Source organism: Limulus polyphemus, unplaced genomic scaffold (assembly GCF_000517525.1).
Source record: "Limulus polyphemus unplaced genomic scaffold, Limulus_polyphemus-2.1.2 Scaffold202, whole genome shotgun sequence".
Taxonomy (NCBI): domain Eukaryota; kingdom Metazoa; phylum Arthropoda; class Merostomata; order Xiphosura; family Limulidae; genus Limulus; species Limulus polyphemus.
Genome location: NW_013665812.1, coordinates 437,295 through 460,570, shown reverse-complemented (window position 1 = coordinate 460,570; position 23,276 = coordinate 437,295). Strand labels below are relative to the sequence as shown.

Below are 23,276 nucleotides of genomic sequence, written 5' to 3'. Positions count from 1 at the left end.
TTGGATATCGATAGGAATCAAGTGTAGTACGCATGCAGCTTTAGGAGAGTTAACTTTAATAGGCTCAGTGTAGGTTGAATTTGACAGAACGCCCCCTGATGTACAACTGTTGGTCAAAATATATATTATAGCTTCAAACGTTTTTCATACTTTTCTTGCAAAGAATAATTTATTTTCTTCTGATTACTCGTTTTATCTCCCAGCCGGATTCGATGCACCGTAAATTACGAAGTCCTCCTTTCATTTTGAGCGACTTTGAAACCGTATCATTAAGTAGAAACCTAAGGCCCTACCGTGCTGCTCAGTCTTTGTAATGCGCCTCCTGGGTATTATTTTCTGTGAAGACTCGGCAAGTAAACAACCTGACGAACTGGAGGCCCGGGTAACCTGTCAAAACCGTGACGGCACACCGCTAAGTTCAGATAGGAAATCAAGACGAAGAAACAACGTCCAAGAAAATTTATCCTTTAGGGTTTGTATTTTTTTCTTCTTACCGATACTCGCGGAGAATGTGGGAAGGGTTGAGAGAAAGTCGCTGTTAGTTGAAAGTATAGAAAGAACAACCTGACTAGAGAAAGGAGGATCTTAGATAATTTATATGAAACGTGAGTATTCAACATTGAAGGTATAAAATGGAATATTAAGAAAAAAAAGAAATACCAAAACGAAACGATATATTTACAGAGGTAACAACATATAAGAGTTTAGCAAACAACAAATAAGAATGTTTTCATTCTTAAATGTACATATATATTAATATAAATGAATATATTTTCTCTGTACTTTATCACAACCCACCTTTCTTCGACGATACCTTATTTTACTCAGTAACTACAACCTGATTTTAAATGAGTTATTCACATTGTGATCACAGAGATGGATCACAGTTTTTATCCCCATTTCTTGAAGGTTTGTTGTAACCGAACGCACATACTTGCTACAATACACATCAAAATACCAAACCCTGATTTAAAATCTACGAATCATCATATTGAATCCTATTTTAAAATTAACGAATTGGTATACCAAAACTTATGTTAAAACCGACGAATCAATACACTAAATCTTATTTCAAAACCCATGAATTAATATATTAAACATTGCTTAAAACTGACAAATCAATACATCAATTCCGGTTTTCAAGTCGACCAATCAATACAACAAAGCCTGTTTTAAAACTGGCGAATATATTACCAACCCTGTTTTAAAATCAACGAATCAGTAAACCAAACCTTGTTTTAAAGCCCCTATTTCCGTATATCACTGACATTAAAAAATATCCAATTACTTAGTGCAAGCGCTCAGAGATATTTTATTAGGAAAAGAATGTTTCTGAAGTTTGTGTGATTTAAAAAATAAACCAGAAGAAAGAAGCTTCCAAGGTTTATTCATTTGTAAACAATACTAGTAAAATGTTTGTTCATCATTACACCAAATTTTCTTCGTTATAGTATATTCTATTTAGAAATGTTCATATATAAGTACACTGTCAACCTACCTAAAATCAGAAGACAATGACAATAATTAGGCGATTTCTTTGTAGTAGCTCTAAACATTTCACCGATAGCCTGCGCCATTAAACATTCCTAATTAAAAACATTCTACTCACGTAAAATAGAAATAATTATAAACTCGAAATCGTGCCGCACGCATGCGTGACTCTTACCTTAAGAAACAGAAAATTATATTTGAGACAAGGAACTTTTAGAGTGACAGGTTGACGGGAAGGCCCTCCTCAAAATGGCAGCTCTAGTTGAATTAACGACAGGTCTCCAATATCCTATGTTTAAATTGTAACCAGGCAGAAACACCTCTAGGTTCCATTTAATAAAATACTTCATGGGCATAAACTACATTAAGTTCGATAAAGCTTTCTATACTTTCCTGCTGATAATATTCTGTTCCAAAGATTCAGACTCTTCTATAGAACATTCAATCAAATGTTCCATTGAAAACAGTATTCATTTATGACAGAAACTAAAAAAACTAACTTGGGTAATTTTCTTCAGTTGAAAAACGCACTAAATGTTTCAATAAAATTAATTTTGTGTATTTAACTATCTATTATTTGGGGCGTAGCGTGGTCTCGTACTTAGTGTGTTCAGACTGTGAATCCAAGGGTTCGTGGTTTGCGGTCTATTGTCGCAAAAATGCTCTTCGCACTTTGGGGCTAAAGTGCCGTGAGTGCGTTCTAAGAGTTACAGTCAAATCCCATTATTCGGTTTGGCAAGAGTAGCCCAAGAGTTGGCGGTGGTTGTATGCTAATGAACTATCTGCTTTTCTTCTAGTTTATATTTTGGTACCCTTAACAAACTATACTTTATCGATTTTTACAATTTCCAAAACATGAATTATTTATGAATATAATTAATTTTAAGATATTTCAACAAAAAGAAAATTTGCATAATACTAAATGAATATTATTTTGTCAAAGGACAATTTCCTGATTCTATCTAATTATAATAACATATAATTTTACTGCAATCTGATAGAGACTAAATTTTATTTGTTGAAAAAAAGAAACTTTGATAATCTTTATCAGGTTAATTATTCAACAGATAGTCATAATATCGAAATATAACAAGAGGAATTGAACCCCCGAATTTTAGCGTTGTAAGTCTATAAGTGTACCACTAACCCATCGGGGAACATGCGTTGTGAGCAAGTGTGAGTGGATAAAGAACTTGTTGTGGTAGAGTGAACGGGTGAAACAAAAATGCACAATAAAAAACAAAGAATTTTTATTAAACACAACAAACATCAAAATAAAAACAGGATGGACGCTGCAGCAACAATAGAAATGAACTGGACTTAAAATAAACGGAATGGCTACCTTAATCACATTGGTTAATTGTCACTGAACAAGCAGACAGATGTGCTCGAGACAGATACGACTTTACTTTAAAAAAAAAAAACGGAACATTTACACTCACACAAAATCTTCTCAGAAAAATTCTAATACTTTTGTTGGCCTTATCAAATTCAATGAATGTTAACCCAAATGCAATATCTATTCACTTGCCTGGGACACTTGTAAAAGGTGTGAACATTAGCAAATGTTCATTGTCTCACATGCGAGAGGAGATGGTGAGACAATACTTAATTATCTCTGCAATAAAAACCTACAAGCCTAAGAGAGCTTTTAACATGTCTATAACAGGTGCATAAATTCCCATGACTGAGCTATGACTCAAAAACTTTTGTATAGGTGTGGCTATATTAACTATAAAATGGTGAAATTATGTAGACTAGAAAGAATGTGGCAAATTCTAATGAATATAAAATTTTGTTCATGTTGTGCATGAAACGTAGACCACGTGTTTTTTTTTTCTACTTTCTTACAACACGCTGACTGTCATTATCCCACATTAAAAGTGAACTGTTTGCTACGTGTAATAATAATCAGAATAATCCTCCTACTTCAACTTAATAGCAAAAAAACTTAAACTTACTTCAACTTAAATAGCTTACATTTGTTCCAGTACATGAAATTTCACACCAGTAACCTATCGTCATGTATGACTGTCTCGATGCTTTTAACTGGCTCATCAGGATGTAGCATCCAGTGGATATGCCTGCTTGGGTGATGTACTGCCTATTATATACTTGATTAAGAGACATGTCAGCCTCGTGCAGATTCCTACATTGACTTGTTTGGCTTTAGGATTTTAGGATTAGTTGATTTTGATGGCAAAGGGTTACTTGCACTTTTAATCTTTTATCACTTTCCAATTTCACAGAAAGAAGATGAGCTCATTTTAATATCTTAATTTTGAAGTTTAGGAGATGTTGTACAGGTTACTTGTAGAAGCACATAGTACCATGTTCATCAAGTTATTTTAAAGTTAATTGTACGTTAACCTTAAACTAGTTCCCGACTTTTTAAAGTCTTCTTACTGTTTAAGTTCATATTTCATTTAAAATAGCTGTTCAATTAGCCAGTCAGTTCTGTAGATTAATTAAAGTCAAGTCAAGCCTGGGTAGCTTGGATATTTGCAAGATTTACATGATCGTATTGCATGAATACTTCTTTTGTTCACATAAACTGAATAAAAGCTCCCATTCCACCAATTAAAAATCGTCTGTCCCACCACTTAAAACGTCGGGGATTCAAATCCCATCGGGATCATTCAAAAATTCTACCACCAAAGGAACACCAGCCATAGTGTTAATTTTATTTTAAAAGGGTTTATTTATTTATTTATAAGGTAGGAGTCCAAGTGTACCTGATCCTCCCAGGTCAAATGACCAAACAACGACCAAATGAAAGATATACATCAGCCATGTGTGACCCTGCCTTCACAGAGTGTCATGTATTAAAGGGCACGAAACACTTCTGAAGATTACTTGCTGGTCTGCTCTTGTGAGTTTCTTGCTTTTTTTCAACTTTTATTAATATTCATTGCCTTGCTATTATAACTGGATATGTATTCACAGAGTGTGGACAGAATAATAGTTAATCTGTCATCAAATAACGTAGAATCACTGTCCTTAGTTTAAGTAATTGCTAATCTTTTATAAGATATGCTCTTGACTATAGATACTAACAAGTCATAGGTGTGGTTTATTTCCACTGCTGTTTCATAAAACTTGATCATTTGTTAACGGCTGAAAGTCTGGAGTCATAATATCCCTTCTTGACGGTCCGATTTTCAGGTAATTTCTAGGATTTAACATGCTATTGGGCTTACCAAAACTTTTACCATGGTACTTTAAAAAGTATTTATATCTCTAGAAGTTTAGACATACATTTTTTTTTTCACAAATATGTCTCAAGCCTCATACTGAATGCAATCCAAATAATAACACTCAAAACAAAATGTTTTGATAGTTGGCATCATAAACATGATAGAATTGCAATTTCTAACTTGAAATCTTTATTTAGCAAGTACTTGAAGTTGCATCACTTCTTAAAAATGTTGCGACCAGTATCATAATTTCAGCACTGAGTGATACCAAGTATTTTGGGGGTGATTTACGGTTTGTGTATCTTAACCTTTCCAAAATGATAATAATAATAATAAATGAGGAGCAAGTTGCGCAAACTTGCCAGATTATTCTCATTAAAACGTGACCACAACAAAAACAAATTGCCTGAATTTTTTGCACAGATGTTGTTTTCTGGCCATTTTTACAAATGAACATTTTACATGTCATACTGTCCAGTTCCCTGTACCATTGTTTGGTCTCATGTACATTATATCATTGTGGCAACTTATATGTAATGTAGGGATTTCGCACATTTCCAGGACACTATATGCATCCTCTCTTAATTTCATTTAACTCATGGCGTTTTAGAGTCTTTTACACATTTTTATACTTCTAATCTACTTAGGCGAGCTTCCTCGCAGAGCACGCTAGATGTGCCAATTCACATGCTCAAGGTGTCTGAATACTCCCTGAAGAGCAGTATATGTTTTCATCATCGTGTTTTGTTTAGCTGTAAATGAAGTACAGTTTGCTATTTTTGATTATGTTTTCATTGTCTCATAGTTTATGTAACATGCTTTTGTTTAGCATAGAGCACTGGTTTATTGAAGACCGTTGATGGTGATACTATACAAAGGTTGAGGGCTACCACAGTGTTTCATTGTACTGATAGATATTGTTGATATATCTCGCAAGAAAGTTATACTTTGTGCTGGTTTTATTACTATGCAGTAAATAAAACTGTCACAAGGTGGAATACGTAACTTGATACTTATCTATCTCATATAATCTTAAATTTATCAAAATTATACGATCATTAAATTTTTCTCTTACGGAATTCGATTTGTCTTCAACCCATCCTCTTCCCATGGGAAGAGAAGAGCATTATTTGTTTTGAAAGATGTCCAAGGTAAAACATTTATCTTCCAACATCTCTGATATAGTAGAATGAGAATTTATAGATGCAAATAGAAACTTTTAGAAGTTTATCTATATATTTAGTTAGACAGTGCTAACACACATAGAAGTGGTTTAGAAATAAAAGAGGTATTTTGATGATTCAAAGCTTATACACTCTAATCCACTGGTTAGGTTTGAAATGTTAGTCACAGTTGGTATGTTTATGCAGTTTGTGCATTTTTTATGTCTGCACTTTAACACTTTTTTGTTTCTGCACGAAACATTCCATTATCACTTGCTGAAAGTGGCATCTAATGTTACATTCGTATGGATGGATGTGGACGATTAATTGTGAAAAGTAGAATATAAATATTTTATGATTTGCAAATTATAGAAGCATATTATAAAATGTTCATGATTTGCAAGTCATAGAAACAAATTATAAAAATGTTCATGTTTGTATAACTTTGAGTAATTATGCCTTCCACTAGAAAGTATTTGCAATTTAACTTGTCCATAAAAAAGGATGGGAAACAAGGACTACGTTCGAATGTTCAACCTGTTCAAAAATGTAGTAATGAATTTGATAGAAATAGCCTCGTACTTAAGCTTCTGCTAAAATATATCATTCATTATAGCTGACCACAATGTCTCACAAGATAAGCATTCAATAAATATATTATTAATTAAAGTTGAAATAATTTAAGAATAACAAGTGTAAGAACAATAAGAATTTTTGATATTTTGATTTAAAATGTCAACACATTAGTTTTTGGCAACTTATGTTCTTTAAGCAACCACCTTTTCATAAACCAAGAAAGTAGCAAACCTTCTACTCACGTAGCTAATCAAGAGTCACTAATTTAAGAACTAGAAATTTTTGCACTGTGTTGCCGCTTTAGCTTCTGATGCTTTAAGCCAAACAATTTTATATTAACTAAACTGAGAAGCAATAGAAACCGAACTTTCATGAAGATCACAAATAATGAAAGCATCAAACGTACACGAGCTAAGACATGCTGTTTTCACACAATTCAAAGGAAGCTACAATAATTACCATTTTTAGGTTGCTGTTTTGTGCTTCCTAAGTGGTGTTAATTTTGTGAATTTGATTTCAGTTTCATATGAGGCAATGGCTGTATTACTATAAAAGAATATTAAATTTGATAGATCATGTTTATAGAAATGTACTGTTAAGGTAAGCTCAATTTCCAATCATGATTCTCCATGTTACGCACAGAATTTCTTCTGATCATCCATCGTGCGCATAATTGCTTTCAGAAACGTCCTCATCTCGATAACTTGTACATTGAGATTCAGAAACGTCCTCATCTCGATAACTTGAACATTCAGATTCAGAAACGTCCTCATCTCGATAACTTGAACATTCAGATTCAGAAACGTCCTCATCTCGATAACTTGTACATTGAGATTCAGAAATGTCCTCATCTCGATAACTTGTACATTCAGATTCAGAAATGTCCTCATCTCGATAACTTGTATGTTCATTTTTTTTCTGCCAGTGTAGCTCGAATCAAAACACCAGTAGCTCTGTGTTAATCATTCGGTAAACGCTCTTTTACAACCTCTTAGGACCAGTAGTTTTCTACCCAACTAAATGCGTGAACTTCCTCTCCAGGAAGAAAAATATGCAAAGGTTACCAAAAGACAGCTTGCTATTATAGCAGCAGTTGACCGGTCACGACATAAAGCAGGAACACATTAAAAACAAAATACTGTAGTTTCATGATTATGTCAAAAACACTTTATATCTTCATAGTTGTGATGCTTACAATTACACAAGAATAAAGGATTCGGATGTAATGATATTTGTTGGATCTACTTTTCAACAGTCTTGTATTTTTGTCAGATGGAGTTGCAACCAAATCATAAACATCAATGTAGGCCTGTGATGTCAAAATTACAGACTTTCTATGTGTAAATGTTCAGAACTGATCAACATACGTTCTGTAATAACAGTTAAAACATATCTAATTTTTGTAAACTTAGATTGAATGTAAATATGTGAGTTAAACATTATACACAAATCTAAGAGTCAGTACATTCACAAAGTAGAAATGAATCACACTCTTTCATTCAATTTACTGAACGCTTTTGGGAGTTTATGTGTCACTAACTATACTTATATGTTACTCGAACTTTATTTGAATACCAAGTAAATAGAGGAAATGTTTCAATCCAAGCTACATATCTGTGTTTTATATAAGAAGCACCTTAATAAAGACAAGACACACCGTCCCTATATTTTAACATAGCAGAAATGTATGCTCTAGAAAATCACAATTGCCACTGAAGGAACACAGTAAAGTTCCTATCTTCAGTTAGAAAATGTATAAGTTATTACCTTAAAACTGATTTAACTTTGCAAGGCAATTTAAGTGATTATCCATATCAAGTTCTTCAAAAATTAATCATTTTTTAAATATATTAATTAAATACATTTAAATTCTCCAGTTCTGCTTAGTTCCTTAACCCTGGAATAATCGATGGAGCCCATTAGTTTTTAAGACATTTTTTAAAAATATTTATATAACGAATTGTTATATAATTCCATGTTTATGTTGTTTACAGGGTCCGTAATAATGAATATGAGCCATACACAAAAATTAAAACAAAAATACCATCACTAATACAGTTAATACCACTAACTATTACTTTATGTAAGTATTTTATATCCAAAATGAATGATTTTACCCAATTTGTTTTCTTCAGTTCTTTATAGTGGGTGATGTAACCGGCAAAATGCGAATCATTTAGTGAACAGTATAAAAACAAGTTGGTAATTTGAGGGATAATCTGCATATCTCATCTAAAGAGGTCTTTCCATCAGAATAGCTCACGAAAGAACAAAATTCGATAATTACCAGTTGTTGACTTGAAGAATGGTTAAACCTGTGTCTTGTGCCAGTTGCTTCTTTTGGTCCTCTGACGGGTATGGATGCTGAAAAAAAGTCAAAATATTACTATATCATGCTATAACTCCAAGGTATATGACAAAATTTACTTAGCTGTGTTAATTAAAATAAATGCTAAAAATGGCAGTTGTGTTTTATTGCATGTAAAAGGCAAAACAGGAGTGTTTTACTCAGTGTGTTCGAAATAAGGAAATACTACAATGATATTTAAATAAGTTGATATGAATCACAATTAGACAGTGAAGATGCTTTGTTTTGTCACAATTTACATCAGTCCAAAGAGACCTTTCGCTCAATAAGATATCATTAGGTAAGTAACACTGACAGCAATTAAATGCAACACAGTGAAGAACTAGATAAATCTTTAATGTCATATTTAGATATCTCTGGTTTGAAATATATAAGGGTGGCTAGAGAGATTGTGGGAAAATCCATCTTCAGTCTCTCGTGATACTTCATCACATTTCTTAGGCCTAAGCTTTCGCACTTTTCCAGTTACACGTTTAATATCCTAATATATATACTTCTTAATTACGAGTAATAATATTTAACAAAATAGTTCAGGAATTGTAACTAATCTGAACAAAACACAGGAAAGATATGAAATGTTATTTTTATAGCTATTTCAGTTTATTAAAACTAATCTATATAAATAGAAACTTGGTAAGGAAGTTCATTGGGTCCATGGGAAGATACATATACATTTTCAATTTTGCATTTTGCGTTTTGCGGTTTTTATGAGAGTTTTTGCATTTTTCACCACTACTTTGCTCCCTGTTGATGGACCTTCACCATATTTGACACGAAGGTTTGTTGGGTCCATGCGGAGATACATGCAAATTTGCGGTTTCACGTTTTGTGTTGTGCAGTTTGTCTGGGCGTTTTTGCGTCTTTTACAATGACATATAAGGGAAGCAACTTTTCATATCCTGAGATAACTTTTCATTAATCAGGAATTTACATAACTTCCGTCCATGGGACGGGTACTCCAGCTAGTAATAAAATAATGAATAAAATTATTTGAAAAACAGAAACAAATCCAATCGAGAGTGATGTTCCGTCAACTTTTTTTCTTTTAGGCCTAAAAACATTTTACATCTCCACACTTATAGATTTGTTCCATATTATTTTATCAACCAGTTTTAGTCTGAACAGTTTAATGAATAGTGGCCAGCATAGCTTTCTCTTGCTAACATAGGGTTATCTACACTATTTTTTATGCTAAATATATTGAGCAACAACAATTAAAAACAAAGCTTAAAGTTTCTCGTGATTTTATTTAAAAGATACTTACAATGATGCATTTTTAATCAACGGCATCTAAAAATGGCCGTCTTCTTCATTATATTTAAGCTAATTGCACAAAACATATAAAACACATATTTTCTTAGCTAAATGACTAGTATTACGCTCAATTTTCTTTCAGTATTTTCACCATCAATTTAAAAACATTCCATCTTAGAAAGCGTACTATCAAATGAGTATGCCCTCTGTGAATAATTTAATTTGCTATTCAATGTTGAAAAGGATGATGATCCTATGAAACGTTCATTACACCATTGTCATTAATTCTTTGGTTACAGAACTTTATAAATCCTTCACTGTAAATGTAAATAGTTTTTGTAACACAGTGTGTCACATTCCATATAATACTTTCCTGCGAACGTTATCAACTAGAATACATTCTAACGCTCCCGTTCAACATTAAGATTTACAGCTGAAAATATCATTAAAGCGAGGGTATACCCAACCAATCATTTCGTTTATTAAAAAATTTCACCTAAAGCTACACAAAAGCCTATCTGCGCATATTCGTCTCTAATTTTGAATTGGTAGTCTAGAATAAAGAAAGCTAGTAGCGACCCTCACGGCCAACTCTTAATTTACTCTAATCGAAAAGTGGGATACGACCGTCACTCCTATAATGCATTTACGGCCCCAAAGTGTGCAGCACCATATTTTTTTGGCAACGGGACGCTGAGCAGGGATTTTTGCATTCACAGTCCGACCACAATAATCACTGGCCACCCACAGCCCTCAACTGGTGATTCAAAGCGTTCTAATGATGATAACTTTGTTTTATTTTAGTTTTGTTGTGTATTGACACTAAGCTCTTCTAGTTAGTTAGACGGTAGGCTTCATTAAGTTATTTGTTCTTATATTTAGATTATTTGTGGCCAGAAGTTATTAATAGCGAATATGTTACAGCAAACATAATAAATCCTTGTTTACAAATCCTGATTAATATCTTGCGCTACTCATCCATCACACACAGTCCGTTCCTCTTTTTTGTTGAACCGCTTACATACTCAAATACTGAAACTGACTGATGTATGTGTCTGCATGATGTTTACTCACACATTCAGTTGCAGTGTACATACACACTTTGATATTGAATTTCTCAAACACGAAAGAAAATACCTTTTTGTCCGTGTATTGTGCAGTGTTCTTTTCACATTTATCAAACTGTTCTATTCCTTGCAGCAGAAACTTTACCAAAAACAAGGATTGAACTACGTAACCTTTTTTGTTATTTCGGAGAATTTTCAGGCCTTCTCGTGTCCAGCATGGATCTACCACATGTCCTTACTGTCTTGAGCTTGTAATTAATGACCATAGTCTTAGAGGTTCACGTGCTCCCCAGTCTCCCCAGCCGGCTATTAAATCCTATAAATCAAGTAACACTGGTTCGAAAGAAAGGCCACCCCCAACTCTCCCTTTTTTTTTCTTCTCGTTTTCCAGGCAGGCATTGAAGCGCCCCTTAAACTTCGTATTTTTGACAGGCATTCTATTTTCCCTGCTTGTACAACTGGTGTTTAAGAACAGACTGTCACATGAGTTTGAAACTAACGGATTTGCGCACCATAAAACAATTATTGGTTTGCACGGTATATTTTGATCTTGAAGCAATTTTTATATAACAGAACAATGCACCAACAGTGGGCACACGCATTTACATTCCAGCTTTATCTGAACAAAATTGAAAAACGTGCAATATAGTTAGTTTTCACTTATATAAGTTATATTGGTACATGTCTTATGAGATGCTCATGTATAAACTCACTGTTTTGCCATTAAACGAAAACAAAACTTTTGTTCACAATTAAACAGTTATTTTATTAGCTAGTGGTCTAAAGCTGCTAAAAGGAAAATAAGGTGTGATAATGAGATACACATTTTTCTTCTATCGTTTTAAGTAGAAATTACATCCAGAGAAAGTTAGTTATTTTTCAAACACCCAGTAAGTAAGACAGTTCTCAGTTGACCATTAAGGTATATTTTCTTGAAAACAAAACCTGGTGAGAAATCTCTTCTGGAATAGGCCAACAATTACATGTACTTTGAGTAAAGTCTGATTTTGTTCAGAGAATATTCACGGATAAATGAATAGATAAGGCTTATCTTAAAATAATAGGGAGACTGACATTAGGTATTAGATCGTTTAGTTAATTATAATACGTTTTGGAAAAGCACTATGTAGTAATGTTAAAAGGAGATAGTTGTATACATTATTGCATAAGGAAGGCAAACAACGTACAAAATAAGTATAATTTGTGAGGTGATAGCGCCTTCTGGAGAAATGTAGGCTTTAGATGTAATACTTGCAGACAGCTTTCACTTAAAATATGATTCATTGTTACTTCATGAAATAAGATTGAACTGAAGAGGAGCTTAAGGCAATGTTCGATGATCAGCTTCATGCGGATTTTCACTGAATAAGTTTATTATGAACATATTCCCGGATAAAACGCCTGGGGATTAAAACTGTTATACACATAGTTGTTCTTATAACCCTGCTGATCTCACTAATCTACACTAATGGACTTAAGAATGGCTGCTAAGTGTATTAACTTGAAAATGGATTTATTTTATTCTAAATTCATTACGTGTAACACTACAATATTAAGTTACGTAGAATGTACTAGAAGAGGAGAGGAAGGATGACAATGGGTTAAAATTTTCATGAGAGGATAAAGTAAAGAAAGCTAATAAACAGATGGGCGAACAGCCGAATACACTGTAGACGAGTTAGGTGTTAGTTGATTGGATGGGTGATATATGCTGCTCAAGTAACAATGAAATTGAAAAAGTGGTACGCTTTGTTACTCTCTGAGAATTTGGAACATACGATTGGCTTAACACGTCATTTTTTCAACGTAGTTTAATATTAACTAACTCAGTTTATTAGTTATTTAATACAATATGGACTAACTTTGTTTACTATTGACAAAACTAAATATGAAGTAATTCTATCTACCAGTGAAAATTCTCTTTAGTCTACAATTTAGCTTGCTTTTTTTGGGTGCTCGACTCATAATCTGTGGTTCGCGGGTTCGAGTCCCTCATCGAACTTGCTAGTCCTATCAACCATGGGGGCGAGATAATGTGAAGGTCAGTCCCACTTTTCTTTGGCAAAGATTAATCCTAAAGTTAGCGGAAGGTGGTGTTGACTAGCTGCCTTCTTTTTAGTCTATGACTTCTAAATTAGGGGCTGCTAGCGCAGATAGCTCTCGAGTATATTTGCGCAAAATTCAACAAACATATAAGCTATCGTTTTAAAATTAGGGACGAGAAGTTTTCTCGAAATTCAACAAAACAAAAATAAAGAGACAAGCTAGCGATAAAATACAATATGGAGAAGCTTTGTTGAAGATGGAATAAGTCACTGAAAGAGAAACAAAACTGAAGATGATTAATTCAGTTCCCTTGTGACTAAGTCAATGACTAAATATATATGGACTAGCTCAGAACACCGGTGACTATATTTACTGTGGACTATCCAAGTTATCGACAAAACTAAAAATGAACTAATACTGCATATTAGCAATAAGAATAAATTCCGTTTACTAGTACCAAAATGTGTTACTAGTTATTAAAAAAGAAAGAGCTCAAACTGTCATAGCTTATTTTGTATAACTAGTATTGATGGTTTATTGTCAAATGTGAAATGTGCATACAAAACTTGTTATATATGAGAAATGTTCTTGAATCGCTGAAGGCAATCAATTTTAACACACTCACTATTGTACATTTTGTTTCTTGTTACATATCTAAACCATTTGATTGTTATGAATTAGGTTTTATTATTTTTTAAATCTATTGTATTATTTCACCTGCAACTTAGCTTGCATTAAGTCTCATATTTTGTTAATTCTCTTTCATGTTTCTATGACTTTAAACGACAATATTTTTATGTTTTTGAAACTGTATGAAATATTCTAAATTAGTAAAGTAAGTGAAATAATTTTATTTAGATTGTTTTTTTTACTGGAGACAGTTTTAATGGACGACGTATATTAGCTAAAAATCTTTGAAAAATAGCCAAGTAGAAATAATAAACTCTTTTAAAACAAACCGAAACATGTTATACAAAACTCTACGACGCCATCTGCAGAGAATAACAGCAAGATGTGATCTGAAAGCAGTTTTTCATTTCAAGCCAAGATAATTATTATGTCTGTAAACCTGAATAAATATGATGCTCATAATTTACTGACTAAATAATAGAGAATATTTTCAACGATAGGCGCTGTCACTTGAATGCCGACAAATTGCTTGGATCAAAGAGCGAAGATTACAAAAAAAAACAACAAAAAACGAGAGCTTCGAAGTCGTATTATTCATGGCAAGTATCAAATGACAAACTGTTATACCTAGAAAGGAATGTCAAATTAAAAGATTAAAACTGTATTTCCCTGACAGTGTGTTATACACTTAAAGTGTGAGACGCCTCTTAGTTTTCAAAATTTTTTGTTTGAAGAGGAACATTTTGAACAAACTGTAGACTAAGTACCGAATCATTGAGTCACTCTGTAGACTAAGTACCGAATCATTGAGTCACTCTATACATTTAGAAGCACTGCTATTCATTTCACAGCTTCATTGAATATTATAGAGATATTTAAGAATAACAACATTTAACAACCTTCTTTTCTTTTGAACATATTCTTGCAAGACTTAGTTTTTCTAATTTGCTTTCATATTTTAAAAAAAATCAGTACATTTAATATTTTGTCAATTTTACATACGGGTATGTATGTGTGGTTTCCTTAGTAAAAATACGATTCTTATAATTTTTGTAAATACATTTTCGTTGTCAGAAGTTAGCTCCCCAGTGGCACAGCGGTATTGCCTGCGGACTTATACCGCTAAAAACCGAGTTTCGATACCCGTGGTGGGCAGAACACGGATAGCCCTTTGCGTAGCTTTGTGCTTAACTACAAAACAGTCAAATGTTTTTACTTCTTAATGATTTTCTAAATACGAGGTTTTAAATAGTTGGATTTTATATATTTTAAAAACTAAAAAATAAAATCAATTTCTGTAATTCCTGATTAGACGCTGCTGAAGAGATGTATAGAATTGTATAATTAATTATATCAAAAACTCTTACGTAAAAAAAATATAAAGCGGTGTTTTAAATGTATACAGAATAAACGTACATATATTTGTAGGCTTTCCTGTCACACAGGTTAAGCGCTTTATATTAGAACGACTGGACATGTATGGTTGGGTGAAAGTAAGAGAAGATACCACGTAGAGAATATTTTGTATGCAAATAGGAAATTATGGGAGATCGAATCTCTTGTCCTACAATTGTGCACGGTTTGCAGCACCCATGAATTGAATCAACCTGTAAAACGCTCACGCACTGATGGCTCGGTACTTGCATGTGCGACGCCAGTCAAGCCATTTTAATGCATCTAGTTGATATGCATAAGTTGGCTGGTGTGTGGTTTATAGTACCTCCTCTTTTGGAACTGAAGATGATGGTTTGGGGAAATTTGCATGCGAAAACTTTCATTATAGAGAACGAAACTAGAGCTCCGAGCATCAGATATGATCCCGAAATGGAGTGTTTATACATATTCCAATTACAAGAATTTTTCTTATCAAGCTAAAGCTTTTTTGTATGTTTATTCGTTTTTGTTTGTTTCATTAGTATTTACGAAGCAAATAAACTCCACATTCAGAAAACTATTTTCAGTTTATGCTTGATCAGCGTTGTGTATTATCAACTTAAAGTGAAACGATGCGTGTTTAGCTGTATGTGTAAAATTTAATAAAACTTTTCAATCTGTACATTCTTTGACCAAACATTAAATGCAATACACTAAAACAATTCATATTTTTCGTTACAAACACTATTTTTAGAAAATAAAAATGAAAGTTCATATCACAAACAAAAATTTGCGTTCGAGAAAATTTTAAGATCACGCTGGATTTTCATTCACGTGACAATTTTTTTAAATTTATTTATGGAGGTTCAATAGGTTTGCTGCGAGTAGCAACCCACTTTTGGATCGCAGAGCAGTGAAAAATAAAATATGTACACATTATTATTTCAAAAATATTCTTAACATAATGATCCAAAAATGGGTTTTAACAAGAAAACAAAAAATGGCAAATATAACTGTAATAACAGTCTCCTCATCCATCCGTTAATGCAACATGGGTCCCTGGAAAGTATGTGACTACTAAGACGATTCCTTTAATAGAATGCATTCTTTTTCTTCCTCGTAATCGTACAAAATGGCATAGACTGTAAATACGTACGAATCAGAAAGTTCATTCACGTGATAAATCTGACATCATTTGCCAATGTGACATTACAACAGCAACAGGATTATTTCTTACGATCGTTCGACATGTTTAGTGTAGTACGCATGTGCCTCTTATCATGGAAATGCCGAACTGATTTAATTTCGTCCACATATGCTGCCATTTAGCTACAAGAAAAACTGCTCTCGTATAAGCTGTCAGACAGATAAAATCAGATGCCAATAACAATGTCAAAATAGACTGTTAACAGTAATGCAAGGTCTTTAACAATGAAAGTATAGTTTTGGACAACTTGTTTGTTTCCGATAGAATGCAAAGCACCACATAGAAATTTTGTTGAAAAGAAACGTGGAAGTTAAAAAGTTAATTAATATAGCTGTATCAAAAATTGAATGGATTTTTTTTTAAGTTGAGACACTTAAATCTTACAACGGAAAACGACTAATAACAGAAAACATGACATACTGATATCATACGAAGGAATCAGTTATTATTGAGTTGAAGCATGTAAACATTAAATACTCTTTCATTACGTTTCTGAAATCTTACGAAGGAGTATCCACCATATAACTGGTGTCACGTGATCATGATTAGCTTATCAGCAATGCGACAGATTAGGTATATTACATTAAAGTTTTGTACTGTTATATAAGAACTATGACGAATGTATTTACTTTATATCCTATAAGATCTTTTAGCCTAATGAACAGGATTTTAATAAATGATCGCAACGTTATTGTTTGCCATTTCTTGGACTTTGTTGTCCGTTTGTAAATAAGCAGAAAGTTAATTTGGGTTAAACGACATTTACATTACTAAGAGTGAAGATTTCCTTTGAAAAATGATGGTCAATAATCATGCCTTATCGAGGTAGTGTCACCTTTTCATTTATATGGACAATTTGTAAGAATCTCCGTTACCTAAAAGTAAAACGTATAAAATATGAACAAAGGAATTAAAATAGATTAAAGGTAAGGTAATTTCAACACATGCTTTCATATAGACATCGTAGAATCTATGAAAAGTTCAAATTATCCCAGATTTTACCCTTCTGTCTCGTTTTGGATAATTTGGTTCCTTAGCAAACTGTTTCGATTTGTAGGATGCTTGAGTGAGTTACTGATAAAAGTTGATGTTGAATGTTATGGCAAAATCGATATATATATAATCCTACACAACATAAACTAAAACAAAGAAAATACATATGCGTATATACATACATCTACACAAACATAGTAAGGCAGGTAACATTACGTGCCTTTACATTTTATCAAAGTACACTAACTTTATCGCACTTTTGTTAATACTTATCCATGCTTTAGTTTTTTCATTTCATCTTCAATTTTGTAACCATTACAGCAACTCAGTCCATATTCTGGTTATACACAGTTAGCAAACCTTCAATTCTGTCATTAATCAACGTAATTAGACCATCTTCAATTTTGTCGTTGGCACTTTGAATAAGAACTATCGAATGAATGAGATTCAATAACACATAAACAACTACTAAAATATGTTTTATATTTTTCCCGAGGGTTTGTGCTGTAAAAACTATAACATTGATGAGATTTGGAATATAAGATTTGGCAGCTATGTATAAATACGTTTTGGTGACGATAATTTCTGAGACAACTGACAAAATAATACTAAAGGACGTACACAATCAAAACAAAAAATTCTGAGATGGATGTACATATGTACCTTTTCAAACGTATAGTTATTTTGCCTTACTCCTTTTAGTTAATCTTAACGTTATACTGAAGTGAATCTATAAACATAGAATATATTTTCATTAGATTTCAGGGGTTATCCTGTGTCGAGTTTTGTGCCATTTCATGGTGCGCTTTTTAAAGAATTTTTAAGGAGCTCAAAAATGTGTTTTAAAACAAGAAGAAGAAAATATATCAATTTTGGGATATATATGTGTGCCAGCTTATAGATATTGATGATAACACTGTTGAACCTCATTCGTATAGTGAATATCAGTATATTTTATAATACTCAATGAATGAAAAAATATAGCTTTCATTCTAGAGTAATCAGTGAGGTCCATCTGGGCCCGATCAACATTTTAAATACATGTTTCTAAATTATGTATGTACAAAATGAACTGTGGGTCCATAACTTTGTTGGCTACAAGGTCTATAATAAATTTTGAGCCACACAAAAATGTTAACTGTGCCACCAATTAGTGCTGAGGTTCTCTTACGTATTTTGTATTGAAAAGCCATTGGTTTCATTGACTGCTTTGGGGCAGTTCTTTATACTGAGTCTTGTAAGGAGAAAAAATATAAAACGACTCAATATAACGCAAAACATGTGAATCTCCAGTCGTAGTAACGGCATAGTAGTCGGTAATTTGAGGGTTGAGTTTACAAATACGTTTATATATAATTCACGGAGTTAAAATACGGAGAAATTAATTATATGTATATTACTTAAACAAGAATAATTCGCCTTTCTGTTGGAAAGATTAAATTAAGTCTGTCGCTGCGGAATTAAAAACCTGATAGGGTTATGTCACAGTATGATTTGTATACAAAGTCAGAAAGAAGATTGATTGTTTGATTTTCATTTAAAGACAGGGAGATGTTATTAAATCTGTATCAACGAATAATCACCAAGTGGACGCAGAACATAAGAACTTAAATATAGAATAATTAAAACAAGTTTCTCACATACTTTTCCAACACCTGTTCTGTATCAGAGGAGGAAGCGAAAATAAGAGAAACTCTTCTGAAGAAGTTTATGCGAATTTTTTGGGCTTGCTGAAGGAAACGTTTGTTTGAACGAAATGTAATTTTTCAACCTTTATTTTTTTTTAAAAAGAAGTACATTATATGTCTGATTTCTATCCAAGATATAACCGCACTTCAATATTTTAATGTCGTTAACAGAATAAAATTAGAAAACTAATTATAAAATACATAGAACAGTGGTTATAGAACCATTGCAGATCGAGCCAAATATGCATGTGGATATTTTACACAGGCATGTTCTCTAACAGCAGTGTGCCGGTTATAGTGCCACTGCAGATCGAGCTGAATATACATATGGATATTTTACACAGGCATGTTCTCTAACAGCAGTGTGCCGGTTATAGTGCCACTGCAGATCGAGCTGAATATACATATGGATATTTTACACAGGCATGTTCTCTAACAGCAGTGTGCCGGTTATAGTGCCACTGCTAGATCGAGCTGAATATACATATGGATATTTTACACAGGCATGTTCTCTAACAGCAGTGTGCCGGTTATAGTGCCACTGCAGATCGAACTGAATATGCATATGGATATTTTACACAGGCATGTTCTCTAACAGCAGTGTGCACCTCTGCAACAATTTCACCTCTGTTTTTTCTCACGTGTGAAGATTGAATTTGAGCGAAGTCGTCGTTAATGTTAAAAAAAAAGACATCAACGCCCATCTCCTAGTGCAGGAGTTCCAAAACGTTCTCTGCACAATATCCTCAAGAACATCCCGAATGAGCCCCTCCCTCTGAAATAGCTGTAAAGATACTGAGTACCTTAACAGTATTGTATTTTGTGTATTTATTACCCCCCCCCCCTTTCCTGCTACTTTCCCGCGGCTCAGTTTTAGAACCCCTGCCTTAGTGAATGATGCTTGAAAGATTCGATCAGTTGTATCCTGAACGAATTTTATTGGCTGGCTTTATTTTATTAGACCAATCCAAGTGAAATTAGGCAAAAAGCTGAAATATATTTTATATATTGAATAGATATTTATGTTATATACGCCTTTCGATCGAACAAAAAGCCTGTATCCGCTGGGAAGTATATAATGTAAAACAAAATGTTTACTTCATCGAAACATATTGCAAAAACGAATGAAGATGCAAAAGGTTATAACTAGTCATTGAACACTTACTTTCTGCTGTTTCTATGTATACTTATAAAAATATATTGCAATAGAATAGATAAATATCGAAAATTTAAATAAAACGTAAATTAGTACTTGCATATACAAAGATGAAATGAAGCATAGCGAATGCGTCAGGAAGAAAAAAATAAAGATAGATAAAAAAGGAGTTGTAAAGAATAAAAGTTTATAACGTTATATTATAATAATAAGAATAAATGTTTTACACTGCGTATATCCTTGTTGAAATCTTGTAGAAACATTGTGTTTAACGAATTCCCCAAGTAAGAATTCAAAGATGTAAAACATTTTTATTTGTATGATTATATAGACAGAGCATAAAGATATGTCAAATTATACATGGTACATAGTTATCTAGTTTAAATTGTTTAAATTCATCAACCAGTTTTAGTAATTTTTCCATTAAATGAGATCTTTATGTGGCACAACAGTTTGTTTATAGTATCAAAATTGAAGCAGATTTCTAAATTAGGGTTAGTGTGCTCAAATTCAAGTTCTTATCCTTGCAGTTCGATATGGATGGTTCCGATACCAAACCTTTCACGAGAGGGAAGGAAGTCAAGCCTGAGATGCACACAGCTCTATAGGAAAGTTTCTCTTTGCGCTTGGGATATGTGTACACAGAACTTTACCCACCACTTATTGAAGAGGGACGGGTGTAACCACTGGGGTGTGAAGAAGAGCATAGTCACCACTGCTAATCTCCCTCAAGCCAGCTAACCCTAATCCTGAACATACTGTCTGCCCGACTACCCGTGATAATCCTTCCGTTGTTGTGATTCACACAGCTACGCGTGTGTGTGAGAAAGCAAAAGAAAAGAGCAGTCGTGAGAGTATTATACGTGTACAATTTCCAAAATAGGATCAGAGTACAGATGTGCTGCAAAAGGTCATTACAATAATGATACAAATCTCTTATTCTTCTGTATTATATGCGGTTTTACAGTTAGATGACTCTCACTTTGCCAAAGCTCAGTTAGAAGGCTTAAGGTTGCCATATTGCAGAACAGAGTCAAGGGTGCTTATTTATATACTTCTACTGAAAAGAAAAGTATTTGGTTTTGTACTTTTATCTTGTTTGTATAAATCAAACTTTGCTGTGAGCTGAAAATAATTGCGTATATATATGAGTTTAGAGAAACTTTAGCTAGAACGATGTTATTTTTGAAATGTGGAGGGGGCGCAATGATTATGTAAAGTAATATCTGTTGGTTATTGTAGTCAAGAAAGAAGCGTATCAGAATATTCTAAATGGCGGTGGCGTTTTGTTTGGGTTTTTTTAAGCGTTCAAGCAAGGTTTGGTTCTTCTATCGTACGTTACTTGGGTTGCTTCATCGGTAACATAGCTTTAATAGTAGAAGTACGCCGAGGAATGAGTACTATAAACCTTTTTTGTTCACTGCTTGCCCTCCATTCGGTTCGTTTCTAGGAGCCGTTAACCTCGTTTAACGGCAGACGCGTCCATAACAAAAATACGCTTCAAACAACAGTTCTTCAGCGCTCTCTCTCTTGCTGCCTCCCAGTTTTGATGCCGCTTTAATCGGGGAAATGCCAGCAACCATATTACAGATCCAATCGGCGCCGGGACAAAACGCTGATGTCCAAACTAATGCAATTAGAGACGAAGTGAACGCTGTCTCTAATCGCCCGACACCAGTGGGAGACGAAGCGCACAGAATAGAACCCAAAACCTCGTTTGATCCGATCATACTAGCTATACAACAATTAACAATCCCAGTAAGCTCCAGCCTCACATACACGGTAGTTGATTAGGTTTACTAGGCTTACCTTTCTGTCGGGGAGGGGTGGAGATAGAACAAGCATCTGAATTGACGACTGATATTGTTTTTTGCTGAATTAGCTAAATTCATAAACATGTAGATTAATACAAGTTGCATCAATTCTGAATACTGACATCGTTCCTTTAGCATGTGTGCACAAAGTAACATGGTGTGTGCATGTTTTTGAAAATATAGAAAAGTGGAAACGCAAAATGCTGAGTAAAGTTATATATTTTGAACGAAAAAAATAACTAAAACGAAATGTCTAGAAAAATGTCATGTGATGCAGGAACAAGTGGTTAGAAAAAATGACCAACATTTGAGTTATGCAAGCGTTCAAAACCCACTTAACTGTTGTAAACTATTGTCTTCTGTGGTATATAGTCCTTTGGTGGGACAGTGGTAAGTATACAGACTTACAACGCAAAATCTAGAGTTCGATTTCTCTCTGTTCACACAGTAGATAGCCCAATGTGGCTTTGCCCTAAAACAAACATCAATCGTCATCAAATTTAAATATCTAGTATTGTTGAAAAATTCGCTATAGTAAACTATCATGTCAGTGTTCTCCTATCTTCTACCGCACAGTTGAAAAATTCTGTAGAAATTATAGTAATGTACTTTAAAGACTGTAGTTACTAAATTAGAACAATAACACATGTAAAGTTTTTGATGTCGTGGAGAAAAATTAATAAACTAATTAAATGATTAGTATCAAAGCATCAAACACCTCAGTTAAAATTACCCAGAATATTACTTAATAATTTCACACTAAAATAAATCATATAACCGTTTCACTCGCCTAAGAAAACATGATAAAAAACCCAAATGAAAAACAACAATGGTACGGTTGAATTCCAATCCTACAATGAAACTCTGTTAACAATATTAATGTTAAAAAAAGTTTTAATTCGTCGCAAATAAGCCAAAGAACTGTACTTTACAATAAAGACTCGGTACAACAATCCACAATGAAATCTAAATAGCAGTTGTTGTATAATTCAAATAGTTTTACGCTCTTTGGGTAGTGGGATTTATAACATCTTTAGAATAATATTGTGCATGAACACACTTTAAGGTCATCTGTTGTACAAAGCATGCATAACACATACACACACACATCAGTTAAACGGTGAAAAACTATCATTATTAACTGTTATCTTATATAGTCCACATACATATTTCACGATATAATGTCGCTTTGTTCATAACTTTCTAATTAGAATTTATAAACTCGTCTCATACTGGCTGCGATTTCTGTTGA

The 23,276-nt window shown here is 33.3% G+C and overlaps 1 protein-coding gene across 2 annotated transcripts in view; it reads right to left on the bottom strand.

The window, feature by feature from the left end:
- Window positions 1-23,276, bottom strand: part of LOC106478350 (homeobox protein Meis1-like) — a 193,703-nt gene that overhangs the window by 34,190 nt on the left and 136,237 nt on the right. For both annotated transcript variants that reach the window (XM_013938890.2, XM_022381943.1), the window contains one exon: window positions 8,715-8,791. In XM_013938890.2, coding sequence (XP_013794344.1) covers window positions 8,715-8,791 — 77 coding nt within the window. The remainder of the gene's footprint in view (window positions 1-8,714; window positions 8,792-23,276) is intronic.